The sequence below is a fragment of the Neophocaena asiaeorientalis genome, unplaced genomic scaffold (genome assembly GCF_003031525.2).
Source record: "Neophocaena asiaeorientalis asiaeorientalis breed wild unplaced genomic scaffold, Neophocaena_asiaeorientalis_V1.1 scaffold176, whole genome shotgun sequence".
Classification (NCBI taxonomy): Eukaryota; Metazoa; Chordata; class Mammalia; order Artiodactyla; family Phocoenidae; genus Neophocaena; species Neophocaena asiaeorientalis.
In genome coordinates, this window is record NW_020175788.1 from 69,569 (window position 1) to 84,684 (window position 15,116).

The 15,116-nt window shown below is 47.3% G+C and overlaps 1 protein-coding gene across 7 annotated transcripts; it reads right to left on the minus strand.

Annotated features, from left to right (window-relative positions):
* Positions 1 to 1,415: 1,415 nt before the first annotated feature.
* On the minus strand, positions 1,416 to 15,015 carry ANKRD16 (ankyrin repeat domain 16). Of its 7 annotated transcripts, none has more exons than XM_024732311.1 (8): positions 14,692 to 15,015; positions 12,582 to 12,802; positions 11,023 to 11,065; positions 7,925 to 8,033; positions 7,270 to 7,431; positions 6,079 to 6,157; positions 3,496 to 3,588; positions 1,416 to 1,975 (listed from the first exon to the last, which is right to left on the minus strand). In XM_024732311.1, exons 1-8 carry the CDS (start codon positions 15,009 to 15,011, stop codon positions 1,830 to 1,832), a joined length of 1,173 nt encoding a protein of 390 aa, XP_024588079.1. In that variant the 5' UTR covers positions 15,012 to 15,015; the 3' UTR covers positions 1,416 to 1,829. The 7 variants fall into 7 exon arrangements, with proteins under 7 accessions (XP_024588079.1, XP_024588080.1, XP_024588077.1 ...); XM_024732312.1 differs by having other exon boundaries at positions 3,410 to 3,588; XM_024732314.1 differs by lacking the exon at positions 1,416 to 1,975 and adding an exon at positions 4,863 to 5,051 and having other exon boundaries at positions 3,491 to 3,588.
* Between the last annotated feature and the right edge of the window lie 101 nt (positions 15,016 to 15,116).

Below are 15,116 nucleotides of genomic sequence, written 5' to 3' on the forward strand. Positions count from 1 at the left end.
TGGCTACTTTTGAAGTCCAAAGAACACTGAAATGATTCTCCTTTGGGGGGATTATTTTACAGGCATTAGTGACTAGCCCCTGGGGCTGTGGGGGTCCCAGGTGGTAGATTTGCTAAGGTATTCCAGCAACACCGAGTGTGGTGGGTGTGTGGACTCGAACGCCACCTCCTCTTTATGGGATTTCCTACACTGCAGTACCAGGAAGATTATAAACCACGTTTCCTGGTCTCCCTTCCAGCCACACTTCTGGATGTGAGTTGGATTCTGCTAACTGCAGAGCCTGGAGAGGCGCCCTGATCCTGCCAGCAGTACCACTGGTCCTCAGGCCATCCTGGCAACCGGGCGAGGAACGCCTGGAGCAGTGAACCCTGAACAAGAGGTAATCACCACTCTGCGGTGTTTTTCATGTTGTTTCATGTGCCCCCCGGGATGCCACCCACCCTTAAGTATGCTCTGAGTCTTCCAGAGACGGGGACGAAGGAAAAAGGGGTTTAGCTCACACCACGAGGCTGGCTGAAACGTCTGCGTTCACCCTGAGGTTGACGTTCTCAGGCCAGAAAAGGCCCTGTGGCAGCTCCTGGGTGGCTGATGAGTGTAAATATTCCCCAGTGCTCTTCTCAGGAAGCCCTTGGCCTGTCCATGTTACAAAGTCAATCACCTTTCTGGGGGATGTTACAAATGCTTTCCCATAGGCCTTCCTCATGCAGGCCAAGCAAATCCTACTGTCACGGCTCAGGTCAAAGGCCAGGCCCCACTTCTACCTCGTTTTTCTCGAACATCACATCCCTCTTTCAAATTGGGTCTTGAACCCTCCACACCCTTGCCGGCTTATGAAAGCAATTTTAACAAGTCTACAGACCGTCAAATGTAAGTTCACATTGCTATTCGCGATGGTAGAAAATGTAACACACGTGTTCCACCAACACCACTCCCTCTAAATACCGATGTCAGTTGAGGTGTTTGTGTGGGTCCACCTGAAGCTGTCTCCTTGCCCTCCCTCCGCTCTCCTGTGCACCTGGAGCTTGGCCTCCACGGGCTTCCGGTCCCCCTCCCCCACCTGCCGCAGGACCCGCTCCCTAAACCTGCTTTCAGTCGAATTTGACAAAGCTTCACTGGTTATCCCATCTACATCTCATCTTAACGAGACAAAACAACCCCAAAATGACAACATAAAGGAATAAGTGTGGACAGTCATACGATGGGGCATTAGACAGCCATTAAAGTAAAAGGTCTCAGAATTCTGAAGAGTATTAGGATGTGCTTGAGAGGTAAAGTTGGGGTAAACCGCACATACAGCATCATCTCAACTATGTACATTTACAAAGACTAGGAAGAAGTAAGGGTGGTCATTTCAGGGCAGCGGAATGATCGGTTTTGTTTTCTCCTTTACTTTTTTATATTTTACAATGGGCTCTATTAAAAAAAAAAAAGCCTGGGCGAATAAAAGGGACATTGCTCTGTGCCGCCACCTGCTGGCGGATCTAGGAACAGCAGGCTGGATAAAGTGTTGCTCCCCCCCGCCCCGCAACAGCAGAGCTCTCATTTTCCGAGTGTGAGCTTTGTGCTTTCTTTTCCATGTTGCAATCCCTTTTCTACTTTTGTCTTGTAAATACTTTCTTGTATAACTTTTTTTGGTAATGTGTGTTGGGTCCCAGCTATTTTCAAATGACAGCAATTCTTTGTATCCCTTCCGGCTTCTGCTCTGACCTCTCACGTGGATCAGCTGCGCTCTCGGAAGGACCGGCCACGGTCTCTGGACGTGGGTCATGGATGAGGCGCTGGGAACCCTGGTGAAGGTGGCGGCCAGCATCGGCGGTCAGCGCCCTTGGTCACATCAGAGCCCCGACGGCTGTGCGGGGAATGCATCTGAGGGAGCGCAGGAGGAGAACTTGGGCTGTGGCAGCAGCGGTCTGGATGCGAAGCCTGAACCAGGGAGTCACCGTAAGGATGGAGCTGACCAGACTGGCCGGGCCTCCTGTAGAAGGAAGGGACCCAGGGAGGCGGGATGAAGGGCGGTGTCACAGCTCAGACAGCAGGCGCAGAATGAATGTACACAGTTTGGGGGAGGCTAGGGTTTTTGGGTTTTTGTTTTTTTTTTTTACAATTTTTTACTTTATATTAGGGTATAATTGATTTACAGTTTTTAAAAAAAATTTTTTATTTTAGGGGGAGGCTAGGTTTTGAGCAAGTTGAGTGTGGGGCAGCCTTGGGACATCCATGCAAAAACGTACAGCCGGCAGCAGAGGGCCAGGGCTGGAGGGACTCAACGGTCAGGGGGCAGTGAGATGAGTGGATGAGATGGGTGGAGGCACACTCGGCACAGGGACAGTGCTGAGCGGGGACAGAAGCATGTATGGGATAGGCCCTGACAGAGGCGCTCACGACAGAGACGGAAAAGGAAGGTCAGAAAGGAAAACCCAGAAGCGTGTTGTCGGAGGTGACAAGAAATGAGCTTCCGGAAGGTGGGAGTGATTGATAATTGAACTGAAAGGATCAGTAACATGAGGGCTAAAGGCACGTTACTTGATTTGGCAATTGGGTCCCGGTGACCTAAGAGCAGCAGTGAGGAAGCCGGGCGGCAGGGGATGGCAGGGGCCGGCAGTGCCCATGAACTGGGAACCAAGCACAGGCTCTTCTCTAAGGAGGTCGGGATGAGAAAGGATGCTTGAGATGGAGGATAATTAGGAGGGGCTGCCCCTCGTAAGAGCCAGGGAGGGAACGAGACTGGCCAGGAAAGGCACTCAGCACAGCATCCAGGACACAGTAAGTGCTCAAGAAACAGAAGTTATCGTTCACTCGTTGGCTATTTCATGATCTACAACCTTACCATGCGCCAGGCATTGTTCTGGGCCCTGTATATATAGTGAGTGAGCAAGAGACACAAAAACCCTGGCCAAGGAGCTTACATTCTCGTGGGGGAGACAGACAACAGAGAAAATAAATAACTCAAGACAGCTGGTATATTCCACAGTGGTAAATGCTATGGAGAAAACATGAACTAAGGGAAGAAGATATAAAATGTTGAAGGAGGGAACGAAATTCTAGATCTGGTGGCCTGGGAAAGGCCCCACTTTTAACACCTAAAGGAAGTGAGAAAAGTACCTATAATTAGGAAGTGAGGGAATACTACTAATGATCACCACCACTGTCATTAGCATTCTCAATATATTACTACTGCGGTAATAGGTTGTAATTATATCATCACCGCTATCTTTGCCACAATGTATGTTACTATCATCACTGCCCTCTCTGGCTCTCGAGTAGCTTTGGCAGCAGCATCCAGCAGCCCTGTCCACGCTACAGGGGCGTTTTCAATGGAGAGCCGTGTACTGGAGAACCAAGCATAACCCGACAGACCATCATCACGGTGAGTGTGTAAGGCAGAGGCACAGTTCGGGTGGGAACACACCTGTGTGCAGTCACTGCAAAGAAAAAGCTGCTTCACGTGTGTGTTGAGGGGAGAAGGGCAGCCCCAGACCGGTCTTTCTGTCCCACCTGCAAGTAGGGATGCACGTAACAGGCCATCCTCAGACCCAAAGGCAGGGACACGAAGACATCTCTGGAGCAACAGGAAACGGTTAACTGCAGCTGGAGAAGGTGCAGATGGAGACAGTGTGTGACTCAGAGGTCCCAGTCGTGTTTCTACCAGCACATTTATCTGGTTGTTAGGGATAAAAATCAGCCAGCACCACCTGGGAATAACAGAGAACTGGACATTCCTACTATTTGCCCAGCCTGGCACGATGCTGAGAATGGGGGTGAGGGTGTGTGATGAGTTCTTACCAGATGACACTGAACGAGGGGACTGCGTCTTGCTTGTGACTGATGAGAACGCTTTTATAACAGATTGACTTGGACTAATAATTATTATTTGCATATAAAGAAAAAAAGAAAAGGAAAAGAAACAGGAAAAGAATCCAAATGCCTGAGGACTCATCCTTTCTTCAATCTGTTTAAGTTGCTACAAAATTTTTCAAAGTTACAATGTCGAGTGTTTCACTTCTGGACAGCCACAAGCTTCCGTGGGCAGGTGGAAGGTGGGACAGGAAATCTGACCTGTGGGACAAACCCCATTTTTCAAATGAGGTCGTGGAAAGGCTTTGTAAATATCTTCAATGCATTTTGAGATGCCTTTATTATCCAAAGGAGCCAATACAGAACTTGTCATTAAAAAAATAATAACCTCAAGATTAAAACATTATAGCTCAAGGAGCAGTGCTTAGACTATAGAAACGTTTCCATTCCTTGTAAATGTCTATGTAAACAGATCCCAGCATTTCCTTCCAGGCTTTGAAGCCAAAAGTTAAACCATTGCAATGCCAATGAAAAGCCCATGAAAGAAGAAAGTATACAGGCCAATTATGTTTTACCTCTCAAGGCAATAGGAACTTGCTATATTCTAAATATTATTATCATGGCCTCACCACACACTCTTGATTATAAAACATTTCACACACATACGTAACAGTATGTACACTGTATTTTCACGCTTCTCTAAGGAAGTAGGAACTTGCTATATTCTAAATATTATCATGGCCTCACCACACACTCTTGATTATAAAACATTTCACACACATACATAACAGTATGTACACTGTATTTTCATGCTTCTCTAAGGATTCCAGACACCGACTTCATCAACATCATCTGACTCCACTGGAAGGGCAGAAAAAGTGAATCAGAGATTATGGAAAGATTCCGATCGTGCGGTGTGCAATCATACAGCCAGGAAGACAGACGCCTCATCCCTGGGGAATCCGCCACCAAAGCGGGGAGTGCAGGAGAGGGAGGGCAGAAAACACTGGCTACTGGCCCATTTCACTGCATCTGCAAACAGATTCAAGCAGCAGGATGTGGATTACTGTGGGTTCACTGTTTTCCTCTGGAAACGCCCTCAGCTGTTGCGCTGTGGTTGAAGCACTGAAGGACATCCGGACTCCGTGTGAGCTGCTGAGCCAGGGCGCCCGTCACGTCCAGAGAGTCCCCGAGCCCAGAGCACAGGAGGAACTTGACGCAGGCCGCGTGCTGCCCCGTGCAGGCCAGGTGCAGGGCTGGGTGGGGACAGAGGCACCCAGCTCAGTGCATCAGCTACAGCAGTACTGACTGGGGAGCAGGACGCCCCTGATAAAAACACTGACTCTTTCAACTGCACAGATTTCATAGTTCCATATTCTTCTCTATGACTTTGCCTATTCTGGATCAAAACATTTTTCCTTTTAACCTGACTTGGTCACAAATGGTTTTAAAAGTAACAAAACCAATTGGAGAGAATTTGAGAGACTTGTCTAAAACAACAAAGTAAGTTAATGAGAAATAGGAGACTTTAAATAGTACAGAAGACATTTTCAAAGTTTTGTGAATTCTCTGTGTAAGTAAAAATATCACCATGAGTAAGAATGACGTAACAGAAAGAAAAACTGCTGACTCATCTTCCCATTCTGGTTAGAAACTGGCGCTGAGGGTTTCTGATGTGCTGTGAGCCATGATCCTGGGTCCTGCTCCCCTGTCGTTAGGAGAAAGTTTGTGTCCTGGGACTTAGTGACCTTCCTCTGCAGCCCTGGAGTGAGTTGTGAAGCATCACAAGGTCCTACTTAACCCTTGCAAGATGGACACTGGTGCACAGAGTGCTACTGAGAAGCTTTATTCTAAAGTCCAAGTCTAAGGAATTAGCTCTGAAAATATCTTTCTGAGCCCGAAATCTAAAAAATTATAGTGATTAAGGTTTTAAAATACATTCCGTAGAGAGAAGACCTATGAAGAATCTATGTAACACCTGGGGAGCTGGTGTGATCATGGATTAAGATAGAAAGTGCTTTGATTTCACATACGTTGTGTGGTTTAAAATAATCAAAACAACAACAGTAATACCAGCAGCAGTAAGGAGTAGTAGTCATCATCGTTACCATGGTAACAGCAGTAGTTCTATAGCTTTGCAAATGGAGGAGGTGCTTTTTTAAGGAAAAGTTGCTGAGCTACTAGAGGAATAATATTAAAAGTGATGATTTTAACATATCAGTCCATTGTTTACATTCAGTTTACTATAATAATTTTCAAAGCACGTGTAAAATGAGGTCGTACCTGATCGATTTCTTTCGTCCTTGGCGTTGATGTCGGCACCCAAGGACAAGAGTGTCTGGATTGTGCTTATGTGTCCTTCCTGAGAGTTGAAATAAACGTGTTACCACTGTAATGACAACAAAAGCAAGCCTTAAACACAAACTCTAATGCACATTAGGTGCTTTTTCCAAAATACTCGACTGCTGAAACTGAATTTTCATGTCCAAAGGAAGGCTCGTCACATTACTCTCGAACTTCAGCATAAATCATTGAAGATGTAGGTGACGCTTAGTTATTAGAATACAGATGATCAATTTTGTAGCCAAATCACTGACCACTATGGTTGGGTTTCCCTCAGTGTAAGGAGTATAAATCTTGTGATTTACTCAGAAAGCACAATTCTAAATCTCCCAAGCAAACACACTCTTTGCTAAATCTTTAGGGGAGAAATAAACTGGAAAAGAGCGTAACCTCCCCTGGATGGGATTATTATCACAGCTGGCATTGTCCTTTGTGAAGCAATCGATATACCTTTGTCCAGCCAGTTAGCCTGTCAGTACCTGCTGAGACTGAAACCAAGGCTGCAGGTTCAATCTTCCCACTCGCTTTTATCCCCGTGGCCATAGACCATGCTCTTAGCCCACCCTCAACTGTATACCCACGTTCTCAAAGGGGGAACACAGGCAGGGGAGTGCAGTTCACCAGAAAAATGTTTATTCCTGTTGCTAGGAAAACAAGTAAAGGCAGGCGGCCAATAATATTAAAGAGAGTGGCTACTTTTCTAGCGAAAACTTTTGTGTGTCTTCAATACTTCATACATCAGAGAGCCCAGTAAATGCAATTCCCTTTTCTTACTTAAAGAAATCTTCTGAAATCCAGTAAAAGGATAAGGAACTAGGAATTTCATACGATGGATTTTTATGGCTTCAAATAACATTATTCCTGAAAACAAAAAAGGGCAGGAGGGAACACAGAGCCCAGACATTACATGGAGTAAAGGGCTCTTCTCAGTTTTTACCCAGAAACAAATAAAGGCAGGTTTCTATTTAAAGGGCCACAGGGCTTTAGAATCATGACCATTTTAAGAGTATGTCATGGGCAATTTCTTTTTTCCATAGAGATCGAGCAAAAGAACCACGACTACAGGGTTACTCATCAACAGAGTTAGGCAAGCCTCAGGAAGCAGGAACACTGTTCTGGAAAGAAACAAACCTTAGCTGCGTAGTGAAGTGCTGTGAGGCGGGTGGAGGCTGCTCTCACATCTACGTTGATGCCAAGCTCAGAGACCAAGAATTGGACGGCCTCATTCTGCCCAGTGACTGCTGCCCGGTGGATGGCCTGGGCCCCCAGGGAGTCCTCAGCAGAAACGCAAGCCTAGAGGTTGGGAGAGACATGAACAAAAGTAAGGAGCAGAGATACCTGGGTCCATGGACTTCTGACATTTTGGCAAAACTCTGTGGTCTACGTACATTTTCCTGGGCACATGATACATACAAAGCTTTTGTCAGATTCTCAAAGGATGCTCTAACCAAAAAGGATGGTTAAGATTCAACGCTGTAGGCTAAAGTGCCAAACAAATAGAGTTACTGGGGAGAGTCTGTTGTTATTATTATTACGAAACAACTACTATTTATTGAATACTTATTTTGCTAACTGCTTTATGTACATTATGTTATGTAATCCTTATAGTAACCCTGTTTTACAAATGGAAACACTGCTGCTTAAAGAGGTAAAGGGGACCTCAGAGGGGGGGATGTGGCAGAGCTGAGATTTGAACCCATGATCTGAACAACAATGCTTCCTGTTTATCCCATGATCTAAAACTTGTAGGAAGAACTAAAGGGATAAAACCAAACCATTTCTATACCTTGTGTTTTTCGAGGAGCAGCCTGGCTACGTCGATGTGTCCACACTGGATGGCGTCCATGAAGGGTGTGAGGCCACACTTGTCTCTGCAGTCCGGTTCATACTGGCACCTAGAGCCCAAACACAAAGTAACAGCTGGGAACAGTCACCGCTTCAAACCCAATGGTGCTGACTCCTGACCACCTGCCTTATAGATGATCCATGAGAACCTGGAGTGCTTGCCCTCCTTCCCCACCTCAGTATGTGTACCGAGCTCTTCGACAGCAGGTTGGTTTCCCCAGCAAACCCTCTCCTCCTCTAAGCTTCTTGTCACATTTTAGGGACTGTGATCTCTCCAGCTTCTCATGCAGAACATTGAAGCCACCCCTCATCCCTCATAGCCAATCTATTACCAAAACCTCTCGATTCTACATCCAAAATATTAAACAAAACTGTATCCTTGTCTCCATCTTTGTCTTCACCCCTTAAGACCAAGTCAACAGGGACCTCCCTGGTGGCGCAGTGGTTAGGAATCCGCCTGCCAAGGCAGGGGACACGGGTGCGAGCCCTGGTCTGGGAAGATCCCACCTGCCACGGAGCAACTAAGCCTGTGTGCCACAACTACTGAAGCCCATGTGCCACAACTACTGAAGCCCATGCACCTAGAGCCCATGCTCCACAACAAGAGAAGCCACCACAATGAGGAGCCCACGCAAGAGGGATGTATGTATATGTATAGCTGATTCACTGTGTTACAAAGCAGAAACTAACACACCATTGTAAAGCAATTATACTCCAATAAAGATGTTAAAAAAAAAAAAAAAAAGCCCTCACACCACAACTAAGAAAGCCCCTGCTTGCTGCAACTAGAGAAAAGCCCATGTGCAGCAACCAAGACCCAATGCAGCCGGGAAAAAGAAAAAAGAAAAAAAAAAAAGACCAAGTCAACAGGCAACAGCCTCCTACCCATTTTTCTCTCTTTGGTTCCGGCCCAGCCATTCTGCTCTCACCACTAACAGAGTAATCTTTTCACCATGTAATTTGGGTACAGCCTCTCCTGGTTAAAAGCTTTAACTACTTCCCAACCACAAAGGACAAAGCCTAAAACCTCAACATGACCTCCCATGGTCAGGATTATGTGGCATCCACTCACTTCTCCGGGATCCTGGGGCCCCTCCTCCCTGTGCTTAAGGTGATCCCCCCTTCTGTCCGGTCCCACAGCCTATCTGTCCTCCTTCTTCTGTTCATATTGCTTCATGGTCCTACCTCCTTCCATTCCTACCCGTCTTCCCTTCTCCCCAGTCCTCCCTTCTTCCGTTCCTACCTTCCTCGTGATCACACCTGTCTCCCCTTCCTCTCGGCCCTACCTCTCACCTGTCCCATCTTCTTCTGTTCCTACCTTCAACGGTCCTGCCTGTCCCACCTCCTTCTGCTCCCCTGGGTGCCAGGCTCTTTGCTGCCTTTGCACTTGCTGGTCCCCTCTGCTTGGAACATCCTAATGCCATTCTTCACCTGGCCACTCCAAGGCATCCTTCAAATCTCAGCTTCAGGAGGACCTCAGAGGCCCATCTTCTCCCCCAGATCTACAGGACGACCCCTGCTCCCACACAGCATTGTGGACTTTCCCTTTGTAGTATCATCACCATTTGAAATTTTATGACATTTCTGTGATTGTGTGTCTATACTTGGCTTCCACACTAGCCTGCAGGCTCTTAGGGAAAGAACTGTGTTAACTGCTTATCACCCAGTGCTTAACACACACAGGAGGTGCTTAGAAAACATCTGTTGAATGAAGGAAGGAGTATTTATGACTGCAGGTATACAGTCCCAACACGTAGGAGGCAAGCCCTACACAGTGATGCTTTCGGGGCACTACATTAGGCCTCCTCCTCTTCACTCATCGTCTCCTAGGTAACCACTTCCATCCTATGGATTCAATCGTCACTTCCATGTTGACGAGGCCCACTCCTGTATCTCAGCCCACACCTCTCTTCTGGGCTAAAATCTGTGTCTAACTGCCCACTGGATGTCTCTGCCTGGGTGTCTCACAGGTACATGTGACTCAACATGCCCGAAAGTGACACTGCCAGCTTCTCCCCAAGCCTGCCCCTCCTCCCCAGGTGTCATCTACCTCGGCAGGTGGCACCAGCACAGCACCAGCTGCTTAAACAAGACACCTGGCCATCATCCTGGACTCGTCCTTCTCCCTCATTCCGTTTGTCCCTTTATTCACCGAGATCTGGTGATTCTACCTCTCAAGTGTCTCCAGACCTTTCTCTTCACCCTATAGTCAGCATCGTGGTCCAGCCACCACCATCTCTCCTGTTCAACTGCGACAGCCGCCGGACTGCGTTCACAGCACCCACGCTTGCTCCCCCTCCAATCCATTCTGTTTTGCAACCGGGGGATCTTTGAAAAATGAAAATCTCTTATTATTCAGTGGTATCTTATACGCTTAGCACAAGATCTGGAACCCTCAGATGGTGCCCAGTGTCCCACTGGTCCTGAATCGCCCTTCCTCTGCAGCCTCCCCGTCACTCTTGGGACACAGCAAGTGCCTATCTTCTTTTGGTCTCTTCTGTGCACTGTGTTTGTCCCCGGCCCTGAGCATTCACGGTACTGTCACCTCTGCCTGGAATGCCCCCTCCACCCTGCCCCCATTTTCAGCCTCCTCCAGGTCATAGCATCAGTGTCACTGGGGCCGAGATCTCTCACCCCTAGGCCACGTCCCATGCTGTTGTGGGGACCTCGCAATTCTCTGTAATGCCCATCAGACTCACACGACGTGGGCAGCGTCTATCCTCCCTGCCCGTCTGTGAGTTCCATGGGTTGGGGGGGAAAGTGCATTATTTTGTTGCTGTGGTAGCCCCTGCGCCTGGTACAGTGAGTGCTGAGTGAGTATATGAATGTCTGTTGAATGAACAGATAAAAGGCCAATGTTTCCCCAGGTTTGTTAGCTATTTTTGTTTCACCTTCTTTATCTGCTTAAGTCCTTTGTTCATGTCTGTTTTGGTACCTTAGATTCTTTATGAACATTTTGTCTGAGCTCTGATATTATGCAGCACTGATATTAACTGTCAATTAGCAAATATTTTCCTTAATCTACTGTTTTGTTCTTACCTCTGAAGAAGCACCTCTACTGCCTCTGAACAGCCATGCATTGCTGGGTGGAGAGAGTTGAGAATGAGAGCTTTTTAGCACAAAAATAAAATGCTTCTTCCCTCCTGGCACCTCTCTGTACCCCATCCCTCTAGCTGTAACTTCCAGGAAAGAGTATTAAGTTAGGTACACTGCCACCGCCCCAGAAAAAGACAAATTTAGCTCGATGAGTGGTAAAGAGTGATGTTTTCACTTAACAGGTACAAGGCTCACACTTGATTATCTTGTCTTTATGAGACTCTGATGGCAAACATTCAATCTTAAACCTGCCTCCTCACTTTCGTGCTACAAATCCCTAGGACCAGTTTTTTCCCAAGAAATGTAAAACATTTTAAGAGTAATCCATGACAAAATAACCAGGAATTTAATTCTCCTGCTAGAAATAACTATCCTCTATAATAAAGATTTCGAGGGAGTTCCCTGGTGGCCTAGTGGTTAGGATTGCGAGCTTTCTCTGCTCTAACCCGGGTTCAATCCCTGGTCGGGGAACTGAGATCCCACAAGCCACACGGCGTGGCCAAAAAAAAAAAAAAAGAAGAGATTTTGACTATCTACTCTCCACTATTTTGTGTGAATGACTGGGCACTGACTGTTTCTCCACAAGAGCAGGGTAGTTCGTCAAACGATTCACGAGCAGAGAAGTTTTTCCACTCATGTGCAAAGTTTTATAAAGGATTCTTTAGTCCCTAACTGTGGCCAGAATAACTGTGTGCCTATCTCCTCAATTACATCATGTCACAGGTATTGATTTCAGAGAAACCTAAAAGCCCTGTATTCTAATTCAATGTGGTATCCAGAGGGCTAAAGATTATGTTCTAAATGTCTTGACCTGGACTCTTGGTCTACTTAATGCCCCTTTTGTCTTATACCGTGGTGCTTTTGCTTTCAACTAAGATAATCTACAAATAAACAGTTCAGAGTTAAGGATAATTACTCCAAACAATGAAAATGGTAGTCCAGATTTATATTCAACATTGTCACTAGATAAGTCACATCCATTGAGCCCTGGTATTTAATTATAAGCACCTATATTTATTTAAATGGACAGTACCATAGTAGGTATTACTGAAGATACAAGGAAATAGTCCCCTTTCCTTTTGCTTTTAATAATAATAATGTCAAAATGGTTGTGAAATAGCAGCTGTAGCTGTCCGGTGCTCACTGCGTGTGGAGCACTGCACAGAGGGCCTTGCATGTGCCTTAATCCCTACGACCTTGTGATACGGGCATCATCATTATTATTATTTTGTGGCTGAGGAAACCTGCTCAAGAGACTAAGATCCTTGCCCAAGGTCAAAGACTTAGTAAGGAACAGAACCAGCCTACCATCTAACTGGAGAGGAGAAGACAAATGTATGTGAAAAGTCACCTAAAACAAGAAAGAAGAGCATGTTAAGGGCCCGGCGACACTGGTTTTAGAAACTAAGTGCCAAAATACCCCAAAGCTGCTCGTATGCCTTGCCATTTCCCCAACCCCTCGCTCCCTGGTGGGTGGCATCCTGCACAGCTCCAGGTCCTACCTGCCGTGTGCAGTGGGGTTCTCCCAATCTTGCTCTCTGTCTTCCAGGCAGCTGCGCAAACAGCGAGCAGGTACCGGAGGATCAGAGGGTCGCCTTCTCGGCTGGCAATGTGGAAACTGTTCCAGCCATCTTTGTTCTTCAGCAGTGGATTGGCGCCATGCTCCACGAGGTCCTGGACCACCTCAAGATTCCTCCTTGTGCAAGCCATCATCAGAGGAGTCCTAAGATCAATCGGGACAAGCTGTCAGACGGAAGGGCAGCTGAGGCATTAGAAGCACTCGACCAGGGCTTCAGAAAAACGCACACCCTTGGCAGAGACGGAAGACCTAGAGGACTCGGGAGTCTGGGAAGCAGGAAAACAGCTTTGGCTGGCAACTTCTCTGCCTGTCGTGAGGGCCCTGGGAGAATTAACAAGGGGAAAATGATTGTGATGTGGGCGCCCCTACAGGTGAGGAATACTGAGGAGGCAAAGTTGTTTCTGAACTAGTTTTTAGTATGGCACTGAATTGGAACAGAACTAGTCAAAATCACAGAGAGTTTGTGCTTAATATTTGCATAAGAGGTACTCTGCTGGACTTATCCCATTCACCTCAATCAGTAACCGATAATTAAACTGTTCTGAAAAGGAGTTAAAACAGAGCAGATGACAAAGTGCCTTGCCGTAAGGAGCCTACATTGGTGGAGCAAATGAAACGGCGTGACTACAATAAGGTTCTGAACTGATGTGTGTCCACAACTATGGGACAGTGAACTACATCACTATCAACTCCTCTTCTCCCACATCAGTGATTTTGTGCTTCTGCCTTCTCATCTGCTATGACTCTCGGAAGCAGGGGCAGGTCTTGTTTACCTCCTGTCCCAGGGGCTGGCCCAGCTGAAGCTCAACATAACTACATGGGTCTCAGCCAGGATCTGTCCTCTGAGACTGCTTAGATATTACTTAATTACCAACACTATTTTGATTTTTTATTTTTGGTAATGTAGTAATGATAGTGAATGAGAAATCAAGAGGGAGACACCCAGATAAATGAAGGCTGGAATCTTCAAGAAGTGCTTCACAGAGGGAATGAATCCAGGGAAGGGACTTGAGAAAGCCAGCAAGGTGAGAACAGGCAAAAATGTCTCACTGTAACTGCATTTCCTAACCACACAATCAAATGAAACGTGTCCTTTTAACGGTTGTTTGGGAAGACTGTTTCCTTACCCATAGAACTGGATAAGCATAAGAAAATCAGTTTTGTGCTTAGTCACAGCCAAAGTGCAAACCTCAAAAAGTCACCAGGTCTATGCACCCCGCACCCCCATGCCAGTGGGCAAGATGCACTTTGTTTAGCTATCTGGCTGTCTGATGTGTTCCTTATTTATATCAGATCAGGAATCCCTTGTGGATTCATTCAGGAACTTCATTATGTTATGAATCTTCAGATGTTCATAACCTCTAAGGAGGTGGACAGACATAGTACTAAAAACGATGTGGATCTAACACAATGCAATTACTTTGTGTGATGGTTACAGGTGAGCATCGTTGACTGTGGAGGTGGTCATGCAAGGCTACACATGATAAAATCACACAGAGCACCCCCCGACGCACACATGTGTACGTATAACTGGTGAAATCCGAGTAAGTATACTGATTGTAGCAATTGTGGTTCCTTCTTCTTGTTACCTTACTGTGGCTGTTAACATGTTAACTTTGGGGGAAGATGGGAGAAAGGTGCATGGGACTTCTCCCATGTCTTTGCAAATTTCTGAGAACCTATAACTACGAATTTCAAAGTAAAAAGTTAAAACAATGTCAGTGGTGAAGTAATCATTTAGCTACATGTTCCTAGAAGAACATCCCGCCCTGGGGCTCATGCTATACGTAGGACATATAGACAATTTGTAGTTTCCTTATATTCTATCTGATCATGTACTTTACTGTTCTCTGCTCTATCATGGGAGACAGTCTGGAACAGAAGATCGGAGCAGTTAACCCCATAAGGGTAGCAACAATGTTCTGCTCAATAGGGGAAGGCTGAGGGGCTATGGCGTGGAGGCCGACCAAGGAGCGGGAATCTACGATTCTGCGGGGAATGGTGAGGGTCTCTCCGCAAGTTCCGCCACCTACCAGTCGGCCTTCTTCAGGCAGTCGACCGCGGCCCCTCGGCCCAGCAGATACCGCACGCAGTCCCGGTGGCCCATGGAGGCAGCCTCGTGCAGAGGCCGCTTGTAGTCTCGGTTGGCGGCCTCGATGTCCAGGTCCCAGGCCTCGACCAGATAGGCCAGGATTTCCCGGCGGCCGTGGCGCGCGGCGCAATGCAGGAGGGTGTCCCTGGCCGGCCCCGCGCAGCCCGCGCCTCCCGCAGCCCGCAGCTCCTCCTGCAGGGCACACAGCCGGCCTTCCTGCACCAGCCGGCACAGCCGCCTTGGGTCCGCGGGCGCTGCCATGGCCCCTGGCTCCGCTCCCGGCCCGCCCCCGCCCCCCAAGGGCCCTCCTCGACCCTTCCCCCGGACGCCCCCGGCCTCGCCCTGCCGGCTCGGCCCCGGGCGGGC

What these genes read in the sequence shown, in the direction of transcription:
- ANKRD16 (XM_024732309.1), bottom strand. Translation starts at nt 15,011, where the DNA reads ATGGCAGCGCCCGCGGACCCAAGGCGGCTGTGCCGGCTGGTGCAGGAA. An exon ending in AACCCCACTGCACACGGCAG is followed by an intron (nt 11,066 to 12,581) that starts GTAGGACCTGGA and finishes CTCTCCACCCAG; the next exon opens with CAATGCATGGCTGTTCAGAG. An exon ending in GTAGAGGTGCTTCTTCAGAG is followed by an intron (nt 8,034 to 11,022) that starts GTAAGAACAAAA and finishes TTTGGGCTCTAG; the next exon opens with GTGCCAGTATGAACCGGACT.